The sequence below is a fragment of the Martes martes genome, assembly GCF_963455335.1.
Source record: "Martes martes genome assembly, chromosome: 8".
Classification (NCBI taxonomy): Eukaryota; Metazoa; Chordata; class Mammalia; order Carnivora; family Mustelidae; genus Martes; species Martes martes.
In genome coordinates, this window is record NC_137895.1 from 17,728,563 (window position 1) to 17,755,194 (window position 26,632).

Consider the following 26,632-nt stretch of genomic DNA (forward strand, 5'->3'; position numbering starts at 1 on the left):
GGAGCTCGAGTGTCGCCCTGGCGGGCGGTTTCTGCCCTTGGTTTCCCCTTCTAACAAATCGTCGGGCGGGTGAGACGCTTTCACGTCGGGGAGGGAGGGGGCAGCAAAGGGAGGGAAGCCTGAGAAATCACGCATCGCAGAGGCCCGGGAAAACACCGTGGGAAGAAAACCCGCATAGACCTCAAGAGCGTGCCCGAGTCCCGGCCCTGGGAAGCCCCAGCCGAGCACAGAGGCCGCCCGCCGCCCCGCGCACCCTCTGCAGGAGCCGGCCGCCGCTCGCCGCGGCCCGCAGCCCGCAGCCCGCAGCCGGCTCTGCAGGTTCTCGCCGCCGCGGCCGCTCCGCACACCGGGCGGAGGCGGGGCGGGGCGGGGCCGCGGCCGGGGGCGGGGCCAGGGCGGGGCCGCGGCGGGCGGGCACGCGGGAGGCGCGGAGGGAGGGTGTCGCGCCGAGGGAAGCGGCCCGCGGCGGAGGGAGGGGAGGCCGAGTCCTGGAAGCGGAGCTCCGCGCTGGGACTGGTTCCTTCGCAGCCATTTTCTGTCCAACCAAACAGCCGATTGGAGACGGGAGCCAACCAGGGCTGCATTGGAGGTTTGTGTCTCGCTTCGGCCAATGATCGCTCCTAAACCGACTCCACTTTAGCTCGAATGAAATGTCCGTCTCCTCCCGGCGCCGTCCCCGCCGCCAACGCCGCCGCGGCCGGGGCCACTCGCCTCCCTCCCGCCCGCCCTCCCGCCCCGGGCCGGGGCTGGGGCCGGGGCCGGGCCGGCGCCTGCGAGGCCGCTCCCGCTGCGGGCCCGGCCGGGGAGCGGGCGCGGGGCCGCTGCGCGGCTCTTTGTGCTCCGGGCCGAGGAGCGGCGGGACTCGGGCCAGGCCGCCTCCTGCTCGCCGCCGCCGAGCTCCGGGCCCGAGGCCGAGGAGGGGGCGCCGGGGCCCCCTCGGGCCCCCTCTCGGCGGCGCCCCGGCCGGCTCCATTTTGTGCGGGCAGCCGAGCGGGGGGCACTGGCCCGGACCCCGGTTCCGACCCTGCGCCCTTGGCCGGGCTGCCGCGCGGAGTCCCCGGGGGCGCCCCCCTCCCGCCCGCTCTCCCTCCCGCCGGCCCGCGGGGGCATGGCAGGGCCGGGCCGCTTTGTCTGCCCCGGCGCCCCGAGCGGGCGGGCGGGCGGGCGGGCGGCCGGCAGGCGTTGGGCGCGGGCCCGGGGCCTGGGCGGGCGAGTAGGGGGATGCGCGCCAGGGGCGGTCGCCCCGCACCGGCGGGACTGACAGTCGGCCGGGCCGGGCGGTGGGGCCGGGGCCAGCCCGCGCACCTTCGTGGGGAGGAAGCCAGGTCCCCGGGAGGAAGGAGTGGATTTGGTTTCCCCGCAGTCTGGCTTACACGTAAAGAATGCAGCCATCTGGCGGCTTGCGGTCCCTGGACTTGCCCCGAAGGTGGGAAGGAAGCCTTTCGGATTGGACTAAGGTTTTAATCTTCGGTGGGAGGCGGGGAGGATCTGCCGGGCCTGAGGAGCAGTAGTCTTCGAGAACAAAGAATTACAGAGCACCCACAAGTCGTAATCTTGGCCAAAGTACTGTAACAAGATAATTTAAACAAGGTTAGGTAGCATACGACCTTAAAAAAAATAGCATCCCACTAACCCGCATGGACCTCACGGTGCCCTGGTTCGTGCCACGAATCCCTGGGGTGGTTTGGGCTTTCTTAGTACGGAAACTAATCGGCAAAATAAAGTGGTAAGATAAACTGATCGGTTTAAGTGGCATTAATAAATAAGGGTTTTATTTGTAAAGTATTGAAAGTTTAGCCAGAATTCCTTAAAAGGCGATTATTCCTTCCCTGCACTGCTCCTGTAGCTTAATTTAAGGATTCTATTGATGCAAAACTCTGGTTGTTGATGCCAAAGAATGGAGGGTGGAGGAAGGGTCTGCTGCTTTTCTTGGATACAAATTTGCATTTCTTCAAACATTAAACAGATGTATGCATTCCCTTGAGCTTTCACATATATCATAACCTGCCTTTAGGAAAATATATACCATATGAGGTGACAGTGTTTATCTTTAATATATTGACTCTAAATATATACCGAGTCAACTATTTGGGTGAGAGAGTGTGGTGAGGTGTGCCCCCCTCCCCCAAGCAAAATACATAAATGTATATAGCTCTATTATTTTAAGTATACTGAGGATTTTCTTTTTCAAAGACACCCTTAAAAAAACGCTTCTAGCCACAAGGAAGGAATCTTCTGGGCAGTTTTGGGGTTAGAAAGAGGACAATATTTAAAAAAGAAATCAGACATTGCTTTTAAGATTATAGCAGAGCAGACAATGTCAGCCAGTCTTTGCTGCCTGGACTGACATTTAAAAAATTCAGTTCGTGGCTACAATTTTTTTTCCTTCTGTTTACTAGATTTCACGCTTGAATGCATAGCATTATTTTCTCTTCCTTTTAAAATTAACACTGAAAGGATATGTTTTTGTTTTGCCCCTCCCCCCAATTTAATTGCTTCACTTGAAAAAAGGGAAAAGAGCAAATGAGAAATGGAGATTGTAACATTGTAATTGATACCAATTTATTCAGCTATTTATGCCTTAAAGTGAAAATGAAGTGCTATTCAGATGCAATTTTAGTCCAAAATGGTGGTGCTTTAAAATGATAAATAAAGGTCCTAATTGATTGTGTTCCATGTATGTTCTCTGGGCAGCATGTATCTTCTTTTCAGTATCATCCGAGGTGTTTAATTTAAAAGCATTGTATTCTGAGATATTCTTCGCCCCTTTTGAGCTTTTGGACTCCTAAATCTCACTCTAAAATATTAAGAAAATCACTGAAAAATTAAGTTGGGGTGTTTGTGTCTTGGGTGTTAATATTTTGAAGAATTCAGATGTGTAAAAATTTTTGTCTCGTGCATATAATTTGGGGTGTTGTGACAAATATTTATGATGAACATGACTAAATTCAGGGTTATGTTAGGAAAGCAGTTCCTCCCTGCCATAGAATTAACTTTTTTGCCAGGTCTCCAAAATACATCTGCCAATTTAAGAAACCTTTATTGGGCGCCTGCTTTTTTGCACTCTGTTGAATAAGAATAGTAGGTGAAATTATACACGCTTTTTAAATTTTTACTAGGAAGAAAGCCTGTAGGCAGTACGTTGTTACTACTAATAGATGTTTATCTTCTAGGTTGAAGTTGGGCGAAGATTAGTCCTCCTTTTAGAAAGGTGTTCCTGAACACCGCTGACAACACGGTTCTGACAGTATTTCATGACGGTAAGTATGTCGTACCATTTTGGTTGTTAATTAGATTTGAACAATAATTAGCTAGAAATAAAATTATACCTAATGTCTTACTGGAGATCCCAAGCAGAATGAATGTCCTTCAAGTCTAGACAGATATTACGTCCACTCACTCATTCCTGTTGCTTCTTTCTTTTTAGGGATTTGCATGCATTGTTTCCTGTGGGCCCCTAAGTGCTATGGAGACTACGAGATAAAAAGCTTGTCCCAGCTCTTAAGAGGCTTGTCTGTTTTGCTAGAAGGGCTTCAGTGGAACTGAATGCTTAGAGGATAGTTGTGCAGGGAATGGGACATGTTAGTTCTAAGGGTAGCAGAGATGAAAAGACCAGTGGTGTGGTAGGCCTGGGTAGTTGAGACTGTCTTGGACTTAGCCTTGAAGGATGAGTGGGATTTGGATAGTGGAGGGTATCACCAAAAGCAAAAGCCTGAAGGCAGGGATGAGTAACTGATGTTTAGGGCATGGGGAGTAGATTTGCATCATCCAAGTGGAGATTTCAGAGGATAATTTAGTACGAGATACCACTTTTCCTGTCTGGATACTTAGTTCTGAATCTGCTACTATATTTGTGATGTCAGGCATGTTACAACTTCCTTGAGCCATGACTCATGCCTCAGTCCTAAAATAAAAGAGCTGTACCTGGTGATCCTTAAATAAGGCACATTCTAGCACTAAGATTTTTATCAGCCCTGAAGATAGAGCTGGAAACAAGTTAAGTGGGGGATCCACTCACGAAAAGCCATGGAAAAACTAGGTTTGGATTTGACACTGAAGACCTTTAGAACGTTCCAGGTTCAGGTACTATAGAAACGGTATTCGAGTGAGATCCGTCTTAAAACAATATGTACCCTGATAGGTTCGATAGTAATGCAGTGGCAGGAGAGAAAGGAAGGGCATATCCAGGAAACTACTACAAGAAGTGGAACTTGGAGGAGACAGAAGAATCTAAGATGACATTGGTCTAATTAGCCTGGGAGGGTGGGATCACAGTAGCTAGAAAACAGATGAGGAGCTCTCAGCCACTGCCTCCTTGCAGGACACGGGGTGGGTGAGTTTCATTTTCCAAAATCTTAAGTTGGCAGTGATGGGATATCAGATATGTTCTACGGGCATGGCTCACTGGAGTGGCAGGCAGGATATGGTTGTAGATTTAGGACTTCTAAGTATAGAAGTGGTATTTAATGAGTTCATTAAGAGAGTAAGGGAAGAAACAGGAAAGGATAACATTGGGTGAAACTAACAACTGGGCTGTGGGGAGAAAAAAATAAACCGGGAAAAGGATATTGTTCAAAATCAAGGGAGAAGAGAATTTCCCGCGTAAGTGTGGGGTCCTCAGTGGCCAGCACTACTAACAACAGCCAAGTAGGAACGAAGGCAAGATTACTGGCAACTTCCGAGAGCGGGTTCAGTATCCTGGTGGGGTGGAGAAGCGCATGCCAGGGAGCCGCAATAGGAATGCAGAGATGCGTGAGGACCGCCAGGGTGACCGTGAGAGCTAGCCAAGGCTGTGGCGTGGAATCACGGTTTCCCAGGGCTGTGTGTACTTCTGTGTGTTCAGTGAGGGAGCGTGAGCATGTTGAAGAAAGAGCGAAGCAGCTGGTCTGAAGATCCATTAGAGGGAGGAATCTTCGTGTTACTTCTTATCCTCAAAGAGATAAAAAGGAATTGGTCCAGAGAACAGGTGAAAGGGGTTACGTGAGAGAGAAAAACCGTGCCTGGAGAGAAGGGTGAGAACTGTATTTGAAGAGACAAAAATAGTATTAGGTTATGTTTGTTGAGTTCTTATTATGTACCATACTCTTTGCTAAGTGCTTTTTATATAATAACTTCACTTCTCATAGCAACTCCATCTTAAAAATGGGCAAGCTGAAGCACTAAGAGGATAGTAAGTAAAGACATACAGCTCGCAAGTGGGGAGCCCAGCCTCAAACCTGGGTGGTCTGCCCTAAGGGCCCATGATTGCTCTTGATCCTGAACCCCAAACCAGGTGCATTGCTTATATCCCACAGATGATGTCCTGGCTTGAGAAACAACTTTAAATGTTTTTAATATACAGTCATGAGACCTAGAATTTAGAGAGGCCAAAGTATAGATTTAGGCTTATGGACTATAGGAAAAACTATTAGGAACAAATACTGTAAAGTACTTGGCATCTGAGACTCTGGATTTAAATCCCATTTACTCTGTCACCTTTGGCAAGTCATTAGCCTCCTATAACCTCAATTTTCTCATCTGCTTCACAGGGTCATGAACAGTGCATGAGATATTTAGAAAGTGCTCAATAAATGTTAAACATATTAAAGAGGGAACTATTTCCCGCATTTGCAACAAATTATTAGTGTAATTTAAATACTGCTACATCACCAAATTATTGTATTAGCCAGCAGACCATTGATTTCACATAATATTTTAGAAAACAATATCAGTTCAACTAAGTAAACAGAATAGTCAATCACATTAATTTAATGGGATTGAACTACTCTTTGTCCGTAGTTACCGGTTTTCTTGGATCTAATGATTGGCTGTTTTACCCATTGTCTCGAGGCTCTCCTGCACGCCCTTCCCTCTTTGCTGTCTGGATAAGGCCCAGCACTTTAGCTTCCCTCCTGCAGATGTGTCATGACTGTGCCACTGCACATTTGTGGTCACTGGCTCCAGCTTGGCTCTCGTTGCCCAGTGCTCCCATTCCCTGCCTTTCCCGTTCTCTGTTTCCGAGGCTGCAAGAACCCCAGCAGCATCCCCTCGGTCCTTCCTCTGGTTCATTTTCACTCAGTCACCAGGTCTGTTGATTTGACCTCCTGCAAGGCTCTTTCCTCTGCTCCCCTTGATCTCCACTGCTGTTGTCCTGGACCGATCTGGGGAATGAATGTTCATCATCTTGCCTGAATTCATGCTCTGACTGCAGCTTCATGGTCCTTCGTGGTCTTCTGCCCTCATTTTTGCTCCTCCATTTCTACACTGGACTGAAGCCAGAGTTTTAGCAGAACTGTGCAAATCAGACTCCCCTTTGATTTGCTCTTGTCCACAAGGCACCGCTTCATCTAGCCTCTTGTTAGTTCATTCTAGTCCACCAGTAGTAGATTTCTGTTTCCTTTGCCTGGAACATTCTTTTCCCATTCTTCCTTGCCTGACTGATTTCTATCTTTTCATCTATTTAAGTGTCATTTCCTGAGACCGCTTCCTTGACTCTCCAGACGAGTGTGGCCCCTTTCGCAATAAGCTCTCAAAGCATATAACAAAACACCTTTGTTTTCCTTAGCACTTGGCACTAGTAATTAGTTATTGTAATTATTTAATAGCTATATATAACATTTACTGAGTACTCCTGTTATACTGTGCTGAGTCTTTCCGTGGTGAGTCCTGTCTTCATTTCACTTGCTCAAGGTCTCATGGCAAGTAAGTAGGAAGGAATTCAAACCAGGTGATAGGATTCCAGAGCCTGTGCCTTGGAAGTATTAATAGACTACACTCCCCATCCCTTTCCCCTACCACTAGTTTACGTAATACTTGTCTTCCCTGCAAGATGAGGACAGAGATCTTGTCTATGTTGTTGACTAGACTACATCCCCAGCACATAGCACAGACCTGATAAATACCAGGTGCTTACTTGGTAAGTATTTGTTGACTGGTTTACTTAAAATCTCCAGCCTATTTTGAATATTTTTATAGGAAGTTTAGACCTGGAAAAAGCCTCTGGGATGTATCTAGCAAGTACCTCTGCCTCATTTCCCCACTCATATTATATATATGTGAACGGCTAGCAGATTGTAAGCATCAAAGATGAGGCTTAATTTGTTACCAGGTATCTTGATGATTCAGAGAAGGGGACACTCATTTTGGGCTTGCAGAATAGAGTAAATCAGAAAGATTTCAGGAGAGTGGGAGAACACTGGGATTAAAGTATGGGGCAGGATTTTAAGGTAGAAAGATAGGAAGACAGGTGTGATGAAATGACAGAAGCGCTAACGGCTTGCAGACCCAGAGACACGCAGCTAAGTCTGCAACGTGCTGCTTATTCTCAAGAAGGGCGGTGGGATCACCAACTCCTGAGTACACAGCTCTTTAGCAGGTTACCTTTCTTCATTCTGACAACTCTGAAATACTTTCAGAAGTATTTTTTAGAAAACTGAGGTTTAAAGGCTAATGCTGTGAATCCAAATGATAATCTTGCTACTAATTCCAGTGTATGACAAGAAAATGTGATTTAAACTTTTTGCCTTTAATACTTTTTTCATGTTATATTTATAAATTAATTGATCCCCCAGACAGATGCCCCCTGCCCCACCCCAACAAAGATTTGTTTCTAGTTGTAGGTTCTGAAACAACCACTTTGGTCCTTTCTCCTAAACTGTCATCTCCCTAATCTCCCTTAGGGCATTATAAAAACTAGTCAATTCATAGTTATCTTAATTGAGCTCTCTTTCATGGCTAATAAATCCATCATCATATCTATTAAAGACCATTCTCTGGGCACCTGGGTGGCTCAGTGGGTTAAGCTTCTGCCTTAGGCTCAGGTCATGATCTCAGGGTCCTGGGATAGAGTCCTGCATCTGGCTCTCTGCTCAGCAGGGAGCCTGCTTTCCCCTTTCTCTCTGCCTACTTGTGATCTCTCTCTCTCTGTCAAATAAATAAAATCGTTAAAAAAAAAAAGAGAGAGAGAGAGAGAGAGACCATTCTCCTAGTATCTTGTTAGCATTTTAGGATTAAAATAGCATTTTATTTTTGGGTACTGTTTCACATTAGCTGTTTAAGATGGGGAAGGTGATACTATTTCCATTTTGTATTGAAACACATTTAATGGGTAGGGATGCTGTTTTCAGGGATCAGCAGGAGAGTCAGAATCAGAGCTTACTGACCGTTGTTTACTATCTTTTAGAAGCCACTATGAAGTATTAATAAATAGGTACGTTGTACTTGTGCAGATTATTTAAAGTAGGTGAATTCTATTCTCTAGCCCCTTAGAAAACTATATAGATTATGGAAATGTATCTTTATTTACAATCAAATTAAACACCAGTCAACAGATGTATCAAAGAATTGTCATGTTATTGAAGACTTGGAAACCGGCCTGCTGTTTAACGAGTGGATGAAAATCCAACAGAGCTGGAAAACATGATGTGGCACACAAGGACTTAAATAGTGCAGTTAATAACATTAAACTTGTTATCAATGTCCTGGCCCTGATAAACATGTAGAATCAAGTGTCTCTTGATTTGGACTGAAAGCATGTATAGATTGTACTTAATTTTTGCTACGCTTTTTATTCAGGTAATGCATTTACAATTTTTCCACCCACAGATAGCTAGTTCTTTATTGTTTTGAATAGTACTATTTGCAAAGTGAAAAGATTTCCAGGGTTTGCCATGTTGGTGAAATGGAATGGAGACAGTTTAGGGCTTATGGTTCAGTTTTCTCTAGGTTTTCCCTCTTAGAATTCTTTTAGCTCTGAGCAAACTTAATTAAGCAGGCTTCTTTTAAAAACAGTCATTTTAATTCTCATTCTTATCTACGGTTATAATTTTACTGTCTTCTTACGCAGATCCCCAGTCTCCCTGACCACCCCCTCCCCTTTTCTTTTTTCTTTAAAGAACCTGAAGTTTGAGGGTGGGGGCAGGAGGGGGGAATTGTGGAGTAGAATTAGAGCTGTTAGGCTGGTTCAAAGTAGGGTGTGCTTTCAGGTGGTGTGGTCCCAGATTTGTTCAAGGAATCTGTATGTTTCTCATGCCAAACAGCAATTTGAACCAAGACATTGCCCCAAAGAAGGTATGCACAAGAGCGAAAGGATTCACATAGGACTATCCAGCTGTGGCAGGAGGGGAAAGTGATGGAAATCAGTGACTTTAGGTGACTGCTAAGCTGACTTTGGCTTTGGTTGTCACTCCAGGGACAAGCTAGGTTGTAAGTCAGGGTTGTCTGCACTGTATGTGAGGATTATGCAGTTGCAAAGAAAGAGGTGTGTGTTTTAGATTCATTTCCTTGTTTTGCTTCCCTGTTGGTCTTAATGCTTATCACCCACAGAGAGTAGACAGGGGCATCTTGAAACATTGGAAAATTATTGAAAGGTTTCCAAATCAAGAGATATAAATGTTATCTTTTAGTAAGCTTAATGCCTTGAAAACTAATTGACCCATCCTATGACAGTTTATGAGTATCGAATTTATTAGGTTTTTTTAGACGTTTTATTGAAGAATATTGCAAAACGTCTTTCCTCATAGATGGATGGCGACAGTGCTACAACAGATGCTTCTCAACTAGGCATCTCTGCGGACTACATCGGAGGAAGCCACTATGTGATACAGCCTCATGACGGTGAGAAAGCCGCAATTAAAGACATTCCCTGGAGAAACAACTTAGTGGAAATTATAATAATGTGATGTTCCAGGTTACTTTTGTCTTTACAGGAAAATTAGCAGTCTTGTGTCAAAGTTCTGTAATAGTCCAAAACAAGGTTGATTTTATTAGAAATAGTCAGCAAAAGAGTGATGAGTTCTGGAAAAGAATTCTAGAAGAGAGTTCTAGAAAAGTATTTTTTGGGGGCACCTGGGTGGCATCCGACTCTTGATATCAGCTCAGATCTTGATCTCAGAGCTATGAGTTCAAGCCCTTCATTGGGCTCCATGCTGGGTGTGGAGCCTACTTTAAAAGAAAAAGTATGGATTTTTTGGGAGAGAGCTCATGTGTGAGTGGGGGAAGGGGCAGAGGGAGGGAGAGACTCGCAAGCAGGCCCCATGCCCAGCACAGGGCCCTATGCAGACCCTGAGATCAAGACATGAGCTGATACAAAGAGTTGGATGTTTAACTGACTGAGCCACCCAGGTGCCCCCTAAGATACACTTTTTGGTAGGCAGTTGGGGGTGGGTGATTAGTTACTTCATCCTGAAACAGATACACGTAAAAATGTAACTTGAAAAAAAAAACCTGTAACTTGAATCAGCTGAAGTGCCTAGAAAGAGTACATATTACTTAGAGAATACTGCATTTATTAAAAAAGGCTATTACTGGTACTGTGAAAGCTACAGTTATATCTGAGTCTATATAATTCAAGGATCACTTTTTGCAAGAACGTCAGAGCAGTGCTATAGCTTTGTTCCAAAAGTTAGTACATAGTATTAATCCAGTTGGCTCAGTAATATTCAAGTCCACTTTTTCCATTCTGTGTAAACTTGGCTTTGTATAATATAACCTCATAATCTGGCGATATGCAAGGAACTATAGGTCATAGTCTATAAATTTTCTAGCTAAGTTATGTAACAAATACTTATGAGTAATTCTGTGGAAGATGCTATACTGAGTTCTAGGAAGTACACAGAGCTGATCCCTGGCCTAAGGTAGCCATTATCTAAGAAGGAGGGTGAGAAATAAAAAGAATTACAAAATGTGTCAGAAAAGACTCAGAGAAGCACTTTGTGATATTTTGTGAAAGGAGAGATCACTTCTGAAGGTGCTGTGGAGATGTTTTTGAGCTTTTTTGCGAATGGGTAGGTAATATTTTAGTAGGCAGAGTTGAGGATCAAAGGATTTGAGGCAGTGGGTTTGAAACTGATGAGCAGATTCAGTTATGGCTGTGACAAAATTATGAAAAGAATGGCTATCCTCCTCCCTAAAAATGATTAGGAAATGAACCAGGATGGTTCTTACCTTAGATCATTTTAGGTAGTCTTCTCTATCTTGAAGTAAAGGTGATGAGAAACTTTAAAACTAAGTCATTTTTATTTCTTTAGATACTGAGGACAGCATGAATGATCATGAAGACACAAATGGTTCAAAAGAAAGTTTCAGAGAACAAGATATCTATCTTCCAATTGCAAATGTAGCAAGGATAATGAAAAATGCCATACCTCAAACGGGAAAGGTAATGCGGAGGAGACATTTTACCAGGGTTTATTTTTCCAGGGGAGAGGGGAGCAGAGACCTACGTGAGTGTGTAGTTCTGAGCACGGTCAGCTATTGATTTCAGCCATTCAGCCTTCCCCAGGTCCAGCAGCTCTTTGAGCACTACATGTTACTGAGCAGGACTCCATGTGCGGTTCCCCACTGCTTCCCCTGCCCCCACGTGAGGCAGATAAAAAAGAATGAACCATCTCTTGAAAAACAGGTGCATTATCAGAACTATCAGGTTTGGGCATATGGAGTTGCGACTTCTATAATGTTGCAGCAAAATTGGGTCATTTTGGACTGATATGGAGAAAATCCTTACATTTGGAAGCGACTATTTTTATATAATCATAAATATTAATGTATATTTAAATTTAACTGGCATGTGTTTTTTTTTTAAGTAATTCTGTCTTGAGACAGACAGTCGTATAGACAGTTATTTTTAGCAACTTTAAAAAAACTCGTCACTCTACTCATCACTTCGTCTGAATTAGAAGCCACTTTTTTTATATACTGTATTTCTTAATACACTTTTTCTCATTGTAGCTTATGAAGTGCTTACGAAAGTAATAAAGCTCACAAAGAAATGTAATATTAGGCAAAGCCTAGAAGTTCTAGTATGAGAGGTCCTCCTTATGCTTTGAGGGGAAATAAAGCACGCTGCTGATTACGGTTTCTGTTGCTAGCCCTGTGCTGCCCCGCACCTCAGGCCACGGGCCCCACATGGTTCTTGAGCCCTTGAAATGTGGCGAGTCTGAATTAAGATGTGCTGTATATGTAAAACAGAACTTCAGATTGTGCAGGCTTAGTATGAAAAAAAGAATTAAAATACCTCAGTTTTAAAATGGATTCTCTGGGTACCTGGGTGGCTCAGTTGGTTAATTGGCTGCCTTTGGCTCAGGTCATGATCTCAGGGTCCCGGGATGGAGTCCTCCATTGGGCTCCCTGCTTCTCCCTCTCCCTCTACTCCTCCTCCCTGCTCGTGCTCTCTCTCAAATAAATAAACAAAATCTTAAAAAAAAAAAAAAAAAAGAATCCATTTTATCCTCTGTTTAAATGATAATATTTTGGATTTGTTGGGCTGAATAAAATATATTATTAAAATTAATTTTACCTTTGTATTTTTAAAAGATTATTTATTTATTTGACATGACAGAGATCACAAGTAGGCAGAGAGGCAGGCAGAGAGAGAGGAGGAAGCAGGCTCCCTGCTGAGCAGACAGCCCAATGTGGGGCTCGATCCCAGGACCCCAGGATCATGACCTGAGCTGAAGGCAGAGGCTTTAACCTACTGAGGCCCCAATTTCACCTTTTTAAAAACCTAGCTACTAGAAAATGTAAACTCACACGTTCAGCTAGCATACTATTATCTTGCCTATAGCTCTTGTTTACTTTTCTCCAGGATGTAAATAGTCATGGAGGTAGAAGATAGTATGCTTCAGCAAGCATTTTTGTTGTTCTGTTAGAAGTGGCTTTGGAATTGCATGCTTTAATTCATTAGAGTTTGACTTTGAAACCCCACACCCTTAAAAGAAGAATTGCTTTTAAAATGAAGTGGCAGGTGTGTGCTGCTTTTCTAATAACCTCAAAACCTGTACCTGACACTTGGTATCTTCAGTAATAAAAATGTCACCAGATGTCATTATTTCATTCCCTTGTAAACCTTACATGAATTCAGTGTTTTGTCTTTTAAAAATTTTCTGGTGTCCTTATTTGTGGAAATGCTAGGGCAGAGGAGTGATACCTGAGTCTAGCCCACAGTAGACTACATATACCATGGGTCTGATTTTCTTGGGGCATTTGCTTAGTAAGATTTCATCTTTATGGGATGGTAGGGACATCCAGTGATTGCTTTTTTACCTAAATTATACCTGTTTTCAGAGAAGAGTTGTCAAGGCTTCTCTTACTGGTATTCGAGTTTTTATTCTTACTCCAAGGGTTGGAATTTTGATAGCACACATTGTGTCAATGTAATTAATATATTATTTCAGAGATGAGATGTTAACAGCCACGAACTGAAATTTGTATTCTTCTGAATAGCTTTTTATTTTTGCAGGTTGTTAGGAACAGGATGGTGATAGTCCCTGCAAATTTACCTGTGATTTTTCTCTTCAGATTGCAAAAGATGCCAAAGAATGTGTTCAAGAATGTGTAAGTGAGTTCATCAGCTTTATAACATCTGAAGCAAGTGAAAGATGCCATCAAGAGAAACGGAAGACAATCAATGGAGAAGATATTCTCTTTGCCATGTCGACCTTAGGCTTTGACAGTTATGTAGAACCTCTAAAATTATACCTTCAGAAATTCAGAGAGGTAAGTAGAATGCCTTCCATTAAGCTTTTAAGAAACTGAGATATACTAGTCACTTTAACTTTTTTAATGTATCATTTATCAGAAGAAGTATGTAATCACTTACATTACTGTATTTAAATAGTATGTCCTTTCTTTTTCCCTTTGTTACTAATGACAGCCCAATGTTGTGTAATGATCGAGAGCCTGGACTCTGGATTCCAGCCACCTGAGGCTGAGTCCCTTGGGCAGATTACTTAAATACGTTAGGCCTTGGTTTCCTGGTCTGTAAAGTTAGGTTAGTAATAATACCTACCTCCCAGGGTTATTGAGAAATAAAATAATCTATGTACAGCCCTTAGCTTGGCATGTAGTGAACACTCTGTAATGGTAAAACATGCTGTGGTTATCATTAATTTAAAAGAGGTAGCACCTCAAAGCTTGCGGCCTTCTAGATAAGAAAAAGGGAATTCTAACTGTATCCCTTTCTTATTAAATTCTTCTGCATTTCCTTTTGGGTTTATCTTTGCCCATGGTACGAGTTTTGTGAAAATAAATTGAGATCAGTGTATTTATTTCCACACTCCAACTTGATATAGAAGTCACATTGCTTTCAAAATACTTTCTTAATAGCTTTAATGTTAGAATCCTATTGAATTAGTGTTGTATGCATCGTCAAATGATTAAAGTAGGAAGAGAATGTATAAATTCTTCGCAGTACTTTTCCAAATCTTTTGCATCATAGAATCTTAGAGTGAGTGGATGGAAACTCAGAGCTCTTTGGTTCAACCTGTAATTTTGATTTAGGAATTTAAAACTTTAAACTTGCTGTTATAGGACTGCCCATTTGGCTCAGATCTATATATATATATGTGTATATATATATATATACATATATATAGTTAAATGATAATTTGGATCATTTATAGTAGATTTTTGAGCTGAATATTTATAGTATTTTGCAGACTACTTCATCTGTAAGTAGACTTCTATTTTCCTTTTGATGTATTTTGGAATTAGAATAATTTATTTTTATCCATAAATATTTTAGATTTTCTAGGTCATTACTAACGCTGTCTTGTGATGATTACTGCTTATATAAAAAGTTAGCATTTTGAAGGGCCTCTTCATATGTAATTAACCAGAAGTGTAAATAAATACTCTGTGCAGTGTTTGTAATAATAGAAGCTCCTAATTTTAGGCAATAAGCATTCTCATCTAGAAAACAGTATCTTTTGAATACCAGTGATTACTTTTTTGATTTTTCCTTCCCCAGGCTATGAAAGGAGAGAAAGGAATTGGCGGAACAGTCACAGCTACAGATGGACTAAGTGAAGAACTCACGGAGGAGGCATTTAGTAAGCAGTGTTATGATATGTTTATGCAACTAAATTTGTTCATATAATGCATGTAGTTAGCAGTTATTAATACTAAATGTAATGGTACTTTTGGAATATCAGCCCTGAGGATTTTGACCCAGCACTATTTTAAATAGTTCTTATTAGTTCATGCCCTTATGTTTGAAGTCAGTGAGGGATAAGTGTGGAAATTTAAATTCTGCAGACGTTACAGTCTTTCGGCCATAGTTCTGATTTCCATAGCTCCTAGTTTTTGTTTTACGATTCACCTGAGATAGGAATGTTGACAATTAAAGCTTGTAATGTAAAATCTTGCAATTGAAATGAATTTGAACTGAAGGGTATTTAAAAAAACTGAATAGGGGTGCCTGGCTGGCTCCTCCGTTGGAGGAGCGTATGACTCTTAATTTCGGGGTTGTGAGTTTGGGCCCCATGTTGGGTGTAGAGATTACTTAAAAATAAAAAATCTTAAAAAAAAAAAGAATATTGTCATATTGATTAAATAAAAGGTCTGTGGTGATTGTTTCTCATTTAAAATTTATAGGTATATATTTTGTATTTCTCGTACATAAAATACATGCTGCTTAGTTCCTGTAAGTGTTGCTCCCAGCTAAGCCTCATGGTGTAGGTCTGCTTATGAATTAGAAACCCCATCCAGTCTCTGCAGATTTGTACACATGCGCAGTCAGCTCAAGTATATTTTAGAGAAATGAAGATTCAGAAAATTGAACACTTGCAGTAGGAAAAATGTGCTTTTTAGGGAGCTTTTTTTTTTTAATGCTAAATTTGAGGGTTTATGATTTTGTTCAAGATGACATCGATTAGTGACAGAATTGTAATTAGACTTTCATGGCATGACTTTTGGGTTCAGACCCAAAGAGGAGATGCGATTCTTTTCCCGGTTTAACTTTTTTTTTTTGTCTTCTAGCTAACCAGTTACCAGCTGGCTTAATAACTGCAGATGGTCAACAACAAAATGTTATGGTTTATACAACGTCATATCAACAGGTAAAATACAACTTTCTTTGTAGCTTAAATTATTTAAAAAATTGATTGTATCCATTGATTTTTATCACAGGTAGTTAATTTCAGCACATCACAGTTGACCCTTGAACAACTTGGGTTTGAATAGCACTGGTCCACTGAAGTGCAGAGTTTTTACAGTACCGTAGATGTGGTTTTCTCTTCCTCATGATTTTCTTAATAACATTTACTTTTCTCTAGTGTTGTTGTAAGAATGCAGTATATAATACACATACAAAATATGTATTAATTGACTGTTTATGTTATGGGTAAGGCTTCTGGTCAACAGTAGGCTGTTAAGTTTTTGGAGGGGTCAGAAGTTATGTGAGGATTTTCAATTGTGCAGAGTTTGGCACCCCTAACCCCTGTGTTGTTCAAGGACCCGACTGTATTATTATTAAGGACCTGATAAAGAAGGTTGTTAGAAATTGCTTTCTCGGGACGCCTGGGTGGCTCAGTTGGTTAAGCGGCTGCCTTCGGCTCAGGTCATGATCCCAGCGTCCTGGGATCGAGTCCCACATCGGGCTCCTTGCTCGGCGGGGAGCCTGCTTCTCCCTCTGCCTCTGCCTACCACTCTGTCTGCCTGTGCTTGCTCTCTCTCTCTAACAAATAAATAAATTAAAAAAAAATTAAAAAAAAAAAAAAAAAAGAAATTGCTTTCTCAAAATACGTAATTGTGTATTCTCTTACTGATTAAAAATAGGTACACACATATTCATATTTGCATAGATTTCTGGGAAGATGCATAAGAAATTATTAAGTAGCTCCCTTGGGTAGACAGAATGGAGATTTGGGAGTGGGAAGTAGACTTATTTTTCATTGTCTATTGTTTTTACTCTTTGAATGTTTTAATGTTATTTTTTTAATAATATATATTTTATTTAAAAATATATTTCTTTAATTCTGCTCAATTTAAATTTTCTGACCTTAGATTTCTGGTGTTCAACAAATTCAGTTTTCATGATCTGAAGAAATGGTGGCATGGGGAGTGGAGAGAAGGGAAAGTCTGTACGATTCTGGAAACAGAGACATTAAGAAGGAAGTGACTGGGGAAACGATGTCTCTTTGTATATTAAATAGCTGTAATGTAGCTTCCTGATGCTTGACTAATTGAGGTGTTAATTCTGACTTGAGAATCTTTTTCATGAATGATTTTAAAGAAAAATTTGGATTTTAAAGGTATTAAAATATTTTTGTTTTGTACGAGAGTTTGTTGCTCTGTATGACTCCTGTATGCATTGTATATTGCAATTTATTACTGTCAGAGATTTGTAGACAGTTTCTTATTTTCATATTGAATCATGTTACTTTTGTAATTCAAGTAAGCAGCTGGGTTAATTCATGATGTTTGCCCTTTTAATAAAATATAAGGGTAGAGTTCATTTTGAATGCAAGTTGCCTTTATTATACATTTGAGTTTGTCTTGGTTATATAATACCTTGCATGGTAACCTAGCTAGATTTTTAGCATTTGCCATATTTATTAAAATTAATTTTTTGTAAAACATACATAGCTTAAGCAGCACCATTTTTTAAAAATGTAATTGAAAAATTAAGTGTGAATGCAGAAGCAAACATTGTCTGCCCTATTAAACTTGGTGCCCAGTAACAGTGTTTACACTGTTCATTGTGCCTGTTAAGATAGTTATAGTTTATTGGAGCTTTTGTTAAGACCAAATTTCTTTCTGAGTTACATTATTATGAGTGTTGGAATTCATTTAAGTTTAATGTAGTCCTACTGCTCTTGAAATGGTGCCCTTTTCATTTTTATATGATTTTTCCAAAGCATATCTTCAAATACTATAGTATCCTCTTCCAGAAGAGGAATTTTATAGTCTGATGGTAAATGTCCTCGTTTTACCTTTTTAATTGAAGTGTCAAGTTTCCTAATTATACTATGGGAACCAAGAAATATCAGACATCATGGTGTGTATACAGAACTTTCTCTGCATGGGTGAGTGAATGCAGTGGAGAACAGAGTGAATGCTGCGAATGGTGTGAAACAGAAGCCCCAACTTCTAGTGTGCTGTCTTGATCTTTGCAATAAACTAAACTTAGATAATGTAACTTTGTATAATTTAGTAGTATGTACTTGGGTTGTTCCTTTTTTAAAGTGAGGATTTGTATTTTCTCATCTATTCTTTTTGGTGGTAATTAACCTGAGTGTTTTGTTTTTTTTTAATATCAACAATTGCTATTGTATAGTTTGCTTAAAAGATAATTTAAATGTCATCTTGGAAGGACGCTCAAACTTATAAAATAGAAGCAATTTCATAGATACAGGCTGAACAGAAATATTTTACCTTGCCAGAAGGAGACTTTGGGGGCTAATCTGAAGTTAGTAACTCCCTCACTACCTTCCCATTTAAAAAATAATCTTCATTACAGAAAACTCAAATAGGCAAAAAAAAGGGAGGGTGTTAAGCAAAATCAACTATCATCCTATTGTGCTGAAATAACCAATGTTAATATTTTGGTAAATATCATTTGTTCTTTTACTTTGCTAAATATGTATATTTTTATAAAAATGGGCTCATACTTGCATACTGTTTTGTAACCTGCTTTTTTCACTTAATAATATATTGTAAACATCTTTCCCAGGTCATTACATAGTCTTTTATTTTTATTCATTTGTTATTCTGTTGTATGGCTGAACCATAATTTATTTAATCCTCTACTGGACATTTTGACTATATGCATCTTTTCACAGTTATAAAACAACACTTCACTGAATCTTGTGTACATCCATGACTGTTTTCTTAAAATAAATTCTTAGAAGTGAATTGCTAAGTTAACAGATACACAAAATTTTAAGGCTTTTGGTATTTCCACGTTAGTGTACTTTTGAAGTAGTTTCCATTTGATCCAGGCAACATATCAGTATAGAACTGATAAAAGCACTTTGTCTTTATCAGATTCTTTCTCTAAAATAAAAGATTGGGTTATGTTTAATTATCAAGGAATTAGACAACTTTTAAGATTTATATCAATATAAACAAGATGTCTAAATTTAGTAATTTGTTTGTAGTACTAAAACTTTAGGTGAAATCAGGTCAACTTTGGGTTGTATGGCCTTCCTCCTCTAAAAGAACATTCGCCTTCTCCATGTGTCAGGTACACACCTTCTGTTTATGCGTGTGGGAGGAAGTGTTGGCTTCTTACTTGGCCTGTGTTGCATTTTCACTGAATGTCAGGTTTTCTTCCCCTGGAACTTCTTAAGTAGATAAGCTCCTACATTAACCTAAGTGTTTTCTTTATAATTTTGTAGTTATTGCTTTTATGAGTATCTGAGAGAGAAATGGGCTTCAGTGACTAAGTCATAAACAGGACTTTAGTAGCTTCTGTCTCTCCCCTCACTGCCTCATAACAGAGCTGCCAGGTCCAGAGAGAATTATAATTTTTTTAAATGCTACCTTCCCAATGTCATATACTTGGGTATGATGATGTATTAAGCTGTTTGTATTTTTTTTTCCTCCTACAGTGTAATATCTATACAGTATTTTCCTTTCCTCAAAAATATGCCTTATTGCCTCTTCTGTATTGCTTTAGTGGGTTAAAGGAATGCCAGTTTCCTTTAATAAAGCAAATTGAACACAGTTATGAGGGCCAACTAAAAGGATTTCTGTAGCACTACCAATTAAGCATGATAAATGGAAAAAATAGTTCCTGCCATTTGCCAAGAATAAAATCTTGTGGTACAAGATTTTTAAGATCTAAATATTTTCTCTTTAGGGAAAGTTATTTTATCAACAGTCCAAAACAAGACAATATTTGTTGCTTTATGTGATAAAATACATTTCTGAATCATTCAAGTGATACCAGGTAAGATGTATACCAAAAACTAGGCTATCCTATATGTATATTTTTGGTTTCTCTGTATTAGACAACTTATGTATGTTTATGTAATAATTTATGCATACTGACCTTAAACTCATACTAAGTCAGTGTACTCATGAGTAAAAAATAGAACAATCTCAACTAATTTTATTTCTTAAGGAACTACACTATATTGTCTGGAAAATATTCAGGTTTAATTTATGGTTTCTTTTAGAGCTGCAAATGTTACCTTCCTTACTTCCCTAAGTTTCACTTTCTCTTACTTGTTACGCTCCAGTCACCCTAGTCTCATGGCTTCTTGTGCCATGTTCTTTGCCTCCTCTGCCCACATATACTTCCTTCTGCCTAGAACATTCTTTCTCTTCCTGTGCCTGGCTAAGCCTCCTCATCCTTCAGGTTTTAGTTTAAGCTTCAGCAGGAAAGCCTTTAAAAACTTCTGTTATACCTTCCTACTAATTACCAAATACAGAAAGGTATCACCACCCAAAACTGAATAGGTTTGTACACAGTATTTGCTGGCTGCCACAGCTGCTTAGACATTTCTTTGAAGACTAATTTTCTTTTTATACCTGATTTTAAGGATTTTAAAACCATAAGGCAGAATCTCTTCAAATCATGGGCCACAGATGACATTGGCTTCTGGCCATCACCTTTCAAAATGTAAACTTGCCTAATAGCAGTTACAGCTTCTCCGGCTTCCTCCAGAGACTGTTTCCTTCTGCACTGCATAGTAGAGAGATACCTGCGCAGGCACCTTAACTGTAAACATTCCTTTGCCAAGGTTAATGCCAGCTAGGTGCCAAATAAAGTCAGTAAACGTACTGGCTTTGTCTGTAGAAATCTAATGGCCATGAATTAGTTTTAGGGGTGGATATAAGTTGACAGGTAATTCCTCCGTCTTCCACAACAATACCTAAGATTAAAATATCCGGACACTGCAGCATAAACATTGCCTCTTTCAGGTATAATTTGGGTCTTCCTTGAGCATTCTTAAGAGCAAACAGTAAGACTTCTACACCTATTTTTCAGGCTGCTCAGTTTCAGAGGACATCTGAACGAAAGAGATTTCAGAACCTTAAGCACCAGGTACTTGGTTGAAAACACACTGCTAGGCAAAGACAAGCCATAATAGACAGTGCCTTCCAGCCAGGGCAGCTATGCCAAGAAGGCCTATTCGTGCATCTATACTGTGCAGTGTTCGGTCTGCCAGAAACCAAGACCAAATCCCCCTTTCAGACCAAAGCAAACACTAATCAAAGAACACAAAGGATAATATTCGGGCTGATGGCCATTTAAGGAAATGGCGGGGTTATTCCTTACTTTGGAAGAAAAGTATAACTTTTAAAACACAGTTTCTCTGTGTGTGTGTGTGTGTGTGTATGTATGTATGTATTTATTTATTAAATAGGGTTTATTTTATTTCTAACCTTGCAATTAGCAGTGCCCACACCACAGGAGTGCTACCTTGCAGGACAGTGCAAAGGGCAGAACTAAGCATCCTATAATTCTTTATAGACTACAAACTGCCATGTGAGTAGGAATACTCACATCAAGCGCAAAGTAAAACAAATTTTAATTAATTTTTAGAAGGAGAGAGGGTGGGGGAGGAGCAGAGGGAGGAGAGCGATTCTTAAGCAGGATCCACCATCAGCTTTTGCCTCAAGGGTTCTGTTGAATTCTGGAGACTGAACTAGCAGCAGTTGTGGGGGAATGGACATATTTATTTGTCAGAGAGAGAGAGAGCACAAGCAGGGGGAATGGCAGGCAGAGGGAGAAGCAGGCTCCTCACTGAGCAAGGACCCCGATGCGGAACTCAATCCCAGGACCCTGGGATCATGACCTGAGCTGAAGGCAGATGCTTAACTGACTGAGCCACCCAGGCGTCCCAGGGAGGACTGGACAGAGTCTCAGGCTCACCTAGACTGGAGTCTGGTAGGGCCACTGCAGAGAAATGGGCAGCAAGGAACCTTGCCTATCTCAATTTTGGTGCTGGGTGGAGGATAAATAACCACCACCCTCAAATCCATAATCACAGGCCAGCCTTCAAGGTTTGCGATCTAAAGTCACAGAACCTTCAAGCTGATAATATAAAGTGCTCTCAGGTTGGTAGTCACTGGGTATCTGGCAGAGCAAACATATTCTCTTAAAGTGCTCTCAGGTTGGTAGTCACTGGGTATCTGGCAGAGCAAACATATTCTCTTAAGGATCTCAATTTTAGCCCATACTTGACATAATCCCTATTTTCCAACAAAAGTAAGTTTAAAGGAAAATGTCACCATGAGTGGGGGAAAAAAGACAGCTTATACAACAGATAGTAGAATCCCCCAGAAAGACTCAATATTGGTATCAATACAGGAAAATTACTGGTATGTAAAGGAATAGAAAGAAGCACAGAAAATATGAATAAGGAGCAAAAGAATACACAGAGAACAAGATCGATAAGCTAAACAGAACTCATAAGAAAAAAATAATTGAAATAAGAAACCAACATATGGAGGAGGGGAGAAAAGAATAAGAAAATGAAAAAGAAAGACAAAGCAAGAAGTGGTGAGTAGGCAAAAAAAGAAGACATTTATGATGAGGACCTAGAAATAAATCCAACTTATATTTATAATCACTATAGATATAAATGTATGTAACTATCCAGTTAAAAAGGCAAATTTTCTTTGGCCTTATCTTTGTATGAGTCTCTTGCAAACTCAAAATATAAGGGCAATGAAAGATCCCAGATATTCAGATTAAGACTAATTAGAAGATTGCTACAGTAACAACAATAACGAAGATGAAGGCAATAAGCATTCATAGAGATAAGAGTCACTACATGATTTTAAAAGGTTTAATTCACCAAGAACGAGCCAAAAATTCTACTTTAGTATGCATCTAATAATAAAGCCAACAGAAAAAGCAAATACAACTTAAAGAGAAATTGAGAAATCTAGTTATGATGAGATCTTGAGACTCTTGTAAATAAATCGGGTATAAAGTTCTCAACAACTGGGGAATACATACATACATCCTCTTTTCAAGTACACATGGAACATACATGAAAACTGATCACATAAATCAGAAAGCTTGTCTCAAATTCCAGAAAATTAAAATATTGTAGCTCATATTCTCTGGCAAAATACCACAAGTAAAGAGTAAGACAACCATAGCCCACCCTTAGCATTTAGAAATCTACTTTTAAAGTAACAGTGGGTTAACTATTCAACCCTCTGGCAGGATTAATCAAATGAGAAGGCACAAAATAAACTAACAGGAATGAAAATGGATCATAACTACAGACGCTGTGGAAACTAAAAGATAATATGGATAACTTCATATCAAAATTTTAATAAAGTGGAGAAATCTTCAGTAAAATTTATTAAATTTAACAAAACTGAAAAAATAATATAAAATCCTAATGTTCCTGTGATCTATAAAGAAATGGAATCAGTGGTTAAAAATTGTTAAAATAGTTAAAAAGTTTAAAAAAAATTTTTTTTTTTTTAATTTGAGAGAGAGAGAGTGGGAGGGGCAGAGGGAGAAGCAGACTCCCCGCCAAGCAGGGAACCCGATGTGGGGCTCAATCCCAGGACCATGGGATCATGACCTGAGTCGAAAGCAGATGCTTAACTGACTGAGCCACCCAGGCACCCCCCTTTTTTTAATTTTATTTTTCTTTATTTGGGGGGCAGAGGGAGAAGCAGAAAATAGTTTAAAGAACCAAATGGTTTTCTTTATTTTTTAAGATTTTATTTATTTGTCAGAGAGAGAGAGAGGAAGAGAGAGTAAGCAAGCACCAACAGGGAGTGGCAGGCAGAGGGAGAAGCAGGCCCCCCACTGAGCAAGGAGCCTGATGTAGGACTGGATCCCAGGATCCTGAGATCGTGACCTGAGCAGAAGGCAGACACTTAACTGACTGAGCCACCCAGGCATCTAACCAAATGGTTTTAAAAATTAGTTTCAATCTTTAACTCTACCAGACAATTGAAAAACTCATTTCATGAGGCTAGTATACCGAAAGAAGACAATGACAGGACGTAAAAGTAGAGTACTATAAAGCTAGTTTTACTGATGAACAGGAGCAAAAATCCTAAACAAAATATTGGCAAACTGAGTCCAGCAATATATTATAAAACACACACCATGACCAAGTTGGGCTTATCCTAGAATTAAAAGTCGGTTCAATATTAACAAGTCAACCACCATAATTTAATACAATAACATTAAAAAACATTCATTTAAATAGAGAAAAAAAGCATTCAACAAAATGCAATATCCATTCAAAATAAAACCATTAGCAAACTAGAAACAGAAAAGAATCTTTTTAACTGATAAAGACCATTTATGAAAAAATACTGAGATGACATGTTGAAAGCATTCCCTTAAAACTGGGGCTAAAATAAGGATGTTCACTATCAGTTCTTTTCAATATTGTACTACAAGTCATAGCCAGTGCAGAAATGAAGGAAGGAATTTCTTAAAAGTAGAGGGATCAGAAAGTAAGAAAACTGCCACTATTTTCTGATAATGGTTACATAAAAAATCTCAAAAGAACATCCAGATACATTATTAGAATGAATAAAAATTGAGCATGGTTGCTGGATCCAAAATCAACACATATGCAACATTATTTTTATTAGTAACAACCAGTTAGAATAGAAATTGTAATTTAAAAAAATTTACCATAGCATTAAAAATACACAGAATTCCTAGGAAGAAATTTAATATAATACATGAAGGCCTTTATGGAGAAAAATCATTAAAGTTTATTGAGAGATATTAAAAGAAGACCAAATAAATGGAAACACAGTGTTTTTGGCTAGGAAGACTTATTGCTGAAAAGACACCAATTGTCTCCAGGCTGATCAACAGATCCAATATAATTACAAAAGATAATACACAAACTGGGAGAAGATATATACAACATCTTTAACTGACAAAGGATTGGTATGCAGAATGTATAAAGAAATCATGAATCAAAGAAAAAAAAGACACACACCTAATAGAAAAATGAGGAGAAGACAGGAATAAGTATTTCACACAAGAGAAAACACATTCATATATGAAAAAAAAACACTCAAATTTCATTAGTAATCAGGGAAATGCAAATTAAACCCACAGTAAGACACCATATAATCGCCACCCAATTGGCAAATATAAAAGGTAGTCAAGACCATATGTTTGCTAAGATGTGGAGCAATGGCCCTCAACCACTGTCAAGGGGAACATGAACTACCACAAGGCTTTAAGAAACAGTTCAGCATGACCAAGTAAAACCTGCTTCTTAGAGCAGTGGTTCTCAAATTTTTGGTCTCAGAACCTCCTTACATCCTTCAGAAATAATGAGGACCTCAAAGAGCAGTTGTTCATGTGGGTTATTATACTTATCAATTTTTACCATAACAGAAATTAAAACAGAGGCATTTTTAAAACACAGTAACACACAAGTACACACTTGATTAGCTATCAGAGTGAAGAGGTCATCATACCTGGAAAATATTTAAACTCATGAAGAATGAGAGTGAAAAGGACAAATAATGTTTTAGTAGTTTTATGAAAATAATTTTGCCCTCACAGATCCCTTGGAAAGGTCTCAGGGACCCTAAGGGTCCCTGGACCATACTTTGAAAACACACTTCTCTGGAGCAAATCTTGTACGTGTGCACTATGAGACACGTACAAGAACTCATTCATTCTTCAAATATTTACTGAGCATCTCCCATGTGCCCTGCATTGTTCTAGACACTGTGAATGTCTCAAAAGACAATGTCAGACGAAACAGGCAAAATCCCTGCCCGCATGGAGCTTACATTGTAATTGGCAGAATGTTCAGAGCAGCATTGTTTGACAGCCCAAAATGGAAAACAATCCAAATCTCCATGAACAGAAGAACAGATCAACAAACTGTGGTTTCTCATATAATGGAATACTATACGGCAGTGAAAACAAATGGAATACAGTTACATGCATGAACAGGGATGGGAATCTCAAAAACAACGGTCAGAAAAAAGTCACAGAAGGATGATATCATTTACATGAAAGTTCAAAAACAAGTAAGTCTAAACAACATACTATTAGGGATACATACATAAATGGCAGAACCATAAATACAAACATGGGAATTATTAACAAAAGATCCAGAATAATGTTTGTCTTACGTGGTACGTAGATTGAGGACAAATGGGGGGATTCTGGGTATCTGAGAATGTTCTAGTTCTTAAGCTGAAGGTTGAGTACATGTCTGATCATTTTATTTATTTTGCAAGAAATATTTTAAAAGAAAAAAGATATATGATTATTTACTACATAATTTCACCAACCAAGAGAAGGAACATCTCCCCATATTTCAGCCACTGCTGGGCACTGCAAATCAGCTAATTATTTTAACTGGTGGGGAATAAGCACCTGATAACAGGCAAAGAGGAATGAGTATGGACTATTCCCCACAGAAGTTAACTAGGTACCCGAAGGTCAGGATCCAACGGGATGGCAGTATTACAGGACTGCTTTGCCAAGTTGAGTCAGAGTCACCTGCCTGATTCTGGTTAGCTGGTTACTTTGTTCACTGCGTATAACCATTTGTATAAAGCAGAGAATAAAGATAGCTTATGCAAATCCCAAAATAAATGGATGAAGACCCTGCCTCTTTACTGAATTCTGACTCTCAAAAGTGCAGATTCCCTTTGGCACATTCTAATACTGTATTTATGTACTAAGTAATCCAAAAATACAGAAATAGCATGGTACTTATTGTTTCTCCACACTGATCAATAACAGGTGTCAGGATGATCACACCAATGTCATAACAATTTTGCAATCCTATCTTTGCCAAGGTCATTGCTGGCAGTGCCACTGTGCAGATAAGTAAGACACAGTTAAGGTGTAATTTTTCCTGATTCAAACATAGCTATTAATTTGGTATATGATTTCAAAATTTGGAAAGAAAAGGAAAAAAGATCTTTAAACGTTTGATCCAGCCCC

At 39.7% G+C, this 26,632-nt stretch overlaps 1 protein-coding gene across 2 annotated transcripts; it reads left to right on the forward strand.

The window, feature by feature from the left end:
* The first annotated feature begins 416 nt into the window (after positions 1-416).
* Positions 417-18,629, forward strand: NFYB (nuclear transcription factor Y subunit beta). Of its 2 annotated transcripts, none has more exons than XM_080810560.1 (8): positions 417-589; positions 3,174-3,260; positions 9,501-9,594; positions 11,007-11,137; positions 13,276-13,473; positions 14,726-14,807; positions 15,736-15,815; positions 16,762-18,629. In XM_080810560.1, exons 2-8 carry the CDS (start codon positions 3,255-3,257, stop codon positions 16,792-16,794), a joined length of 624 nt encoding a protein of 207 aa, XP_080666686.1. In that variant the 5' UTR covers positions 417-589; positions 3,174-3,254; the 3' UTR covers positions 16,795-18,629. The 2 variants fall into 2 exon arrangements, with proteins under 2 accessions (XP_080666686.1, XP_080666687.1); XM_080810561.1 differs by lacking the exon at positions 417-589 and adding an exon at positions 1,326-1,426.
* Positions 18,630-26,632: the final 8,003 nt, after the last annotated feature.

What these genes read in the sequence shown, in the direction of transcription:
- NFYB (XM_080810560.1), top strand. An exon ending in ACCTTCAGAAATTCAGAGAG is followed by an intron (nt 13,474 to 14,725) that starts GTAAGTAGAATG and finishes TTCCTTCCCCAG; the next exon opens with GCTATGAAAGGAGAGAAAGG. An exon ending in ATACAACGTCATATCAACAG is followed by an intron (nt 15,816 to 16,761) that starts GTAAAATACAAC and finishes TTCTGACCTTAG; the next exon opens with ATTTCTGGTGTTCAACAAAT.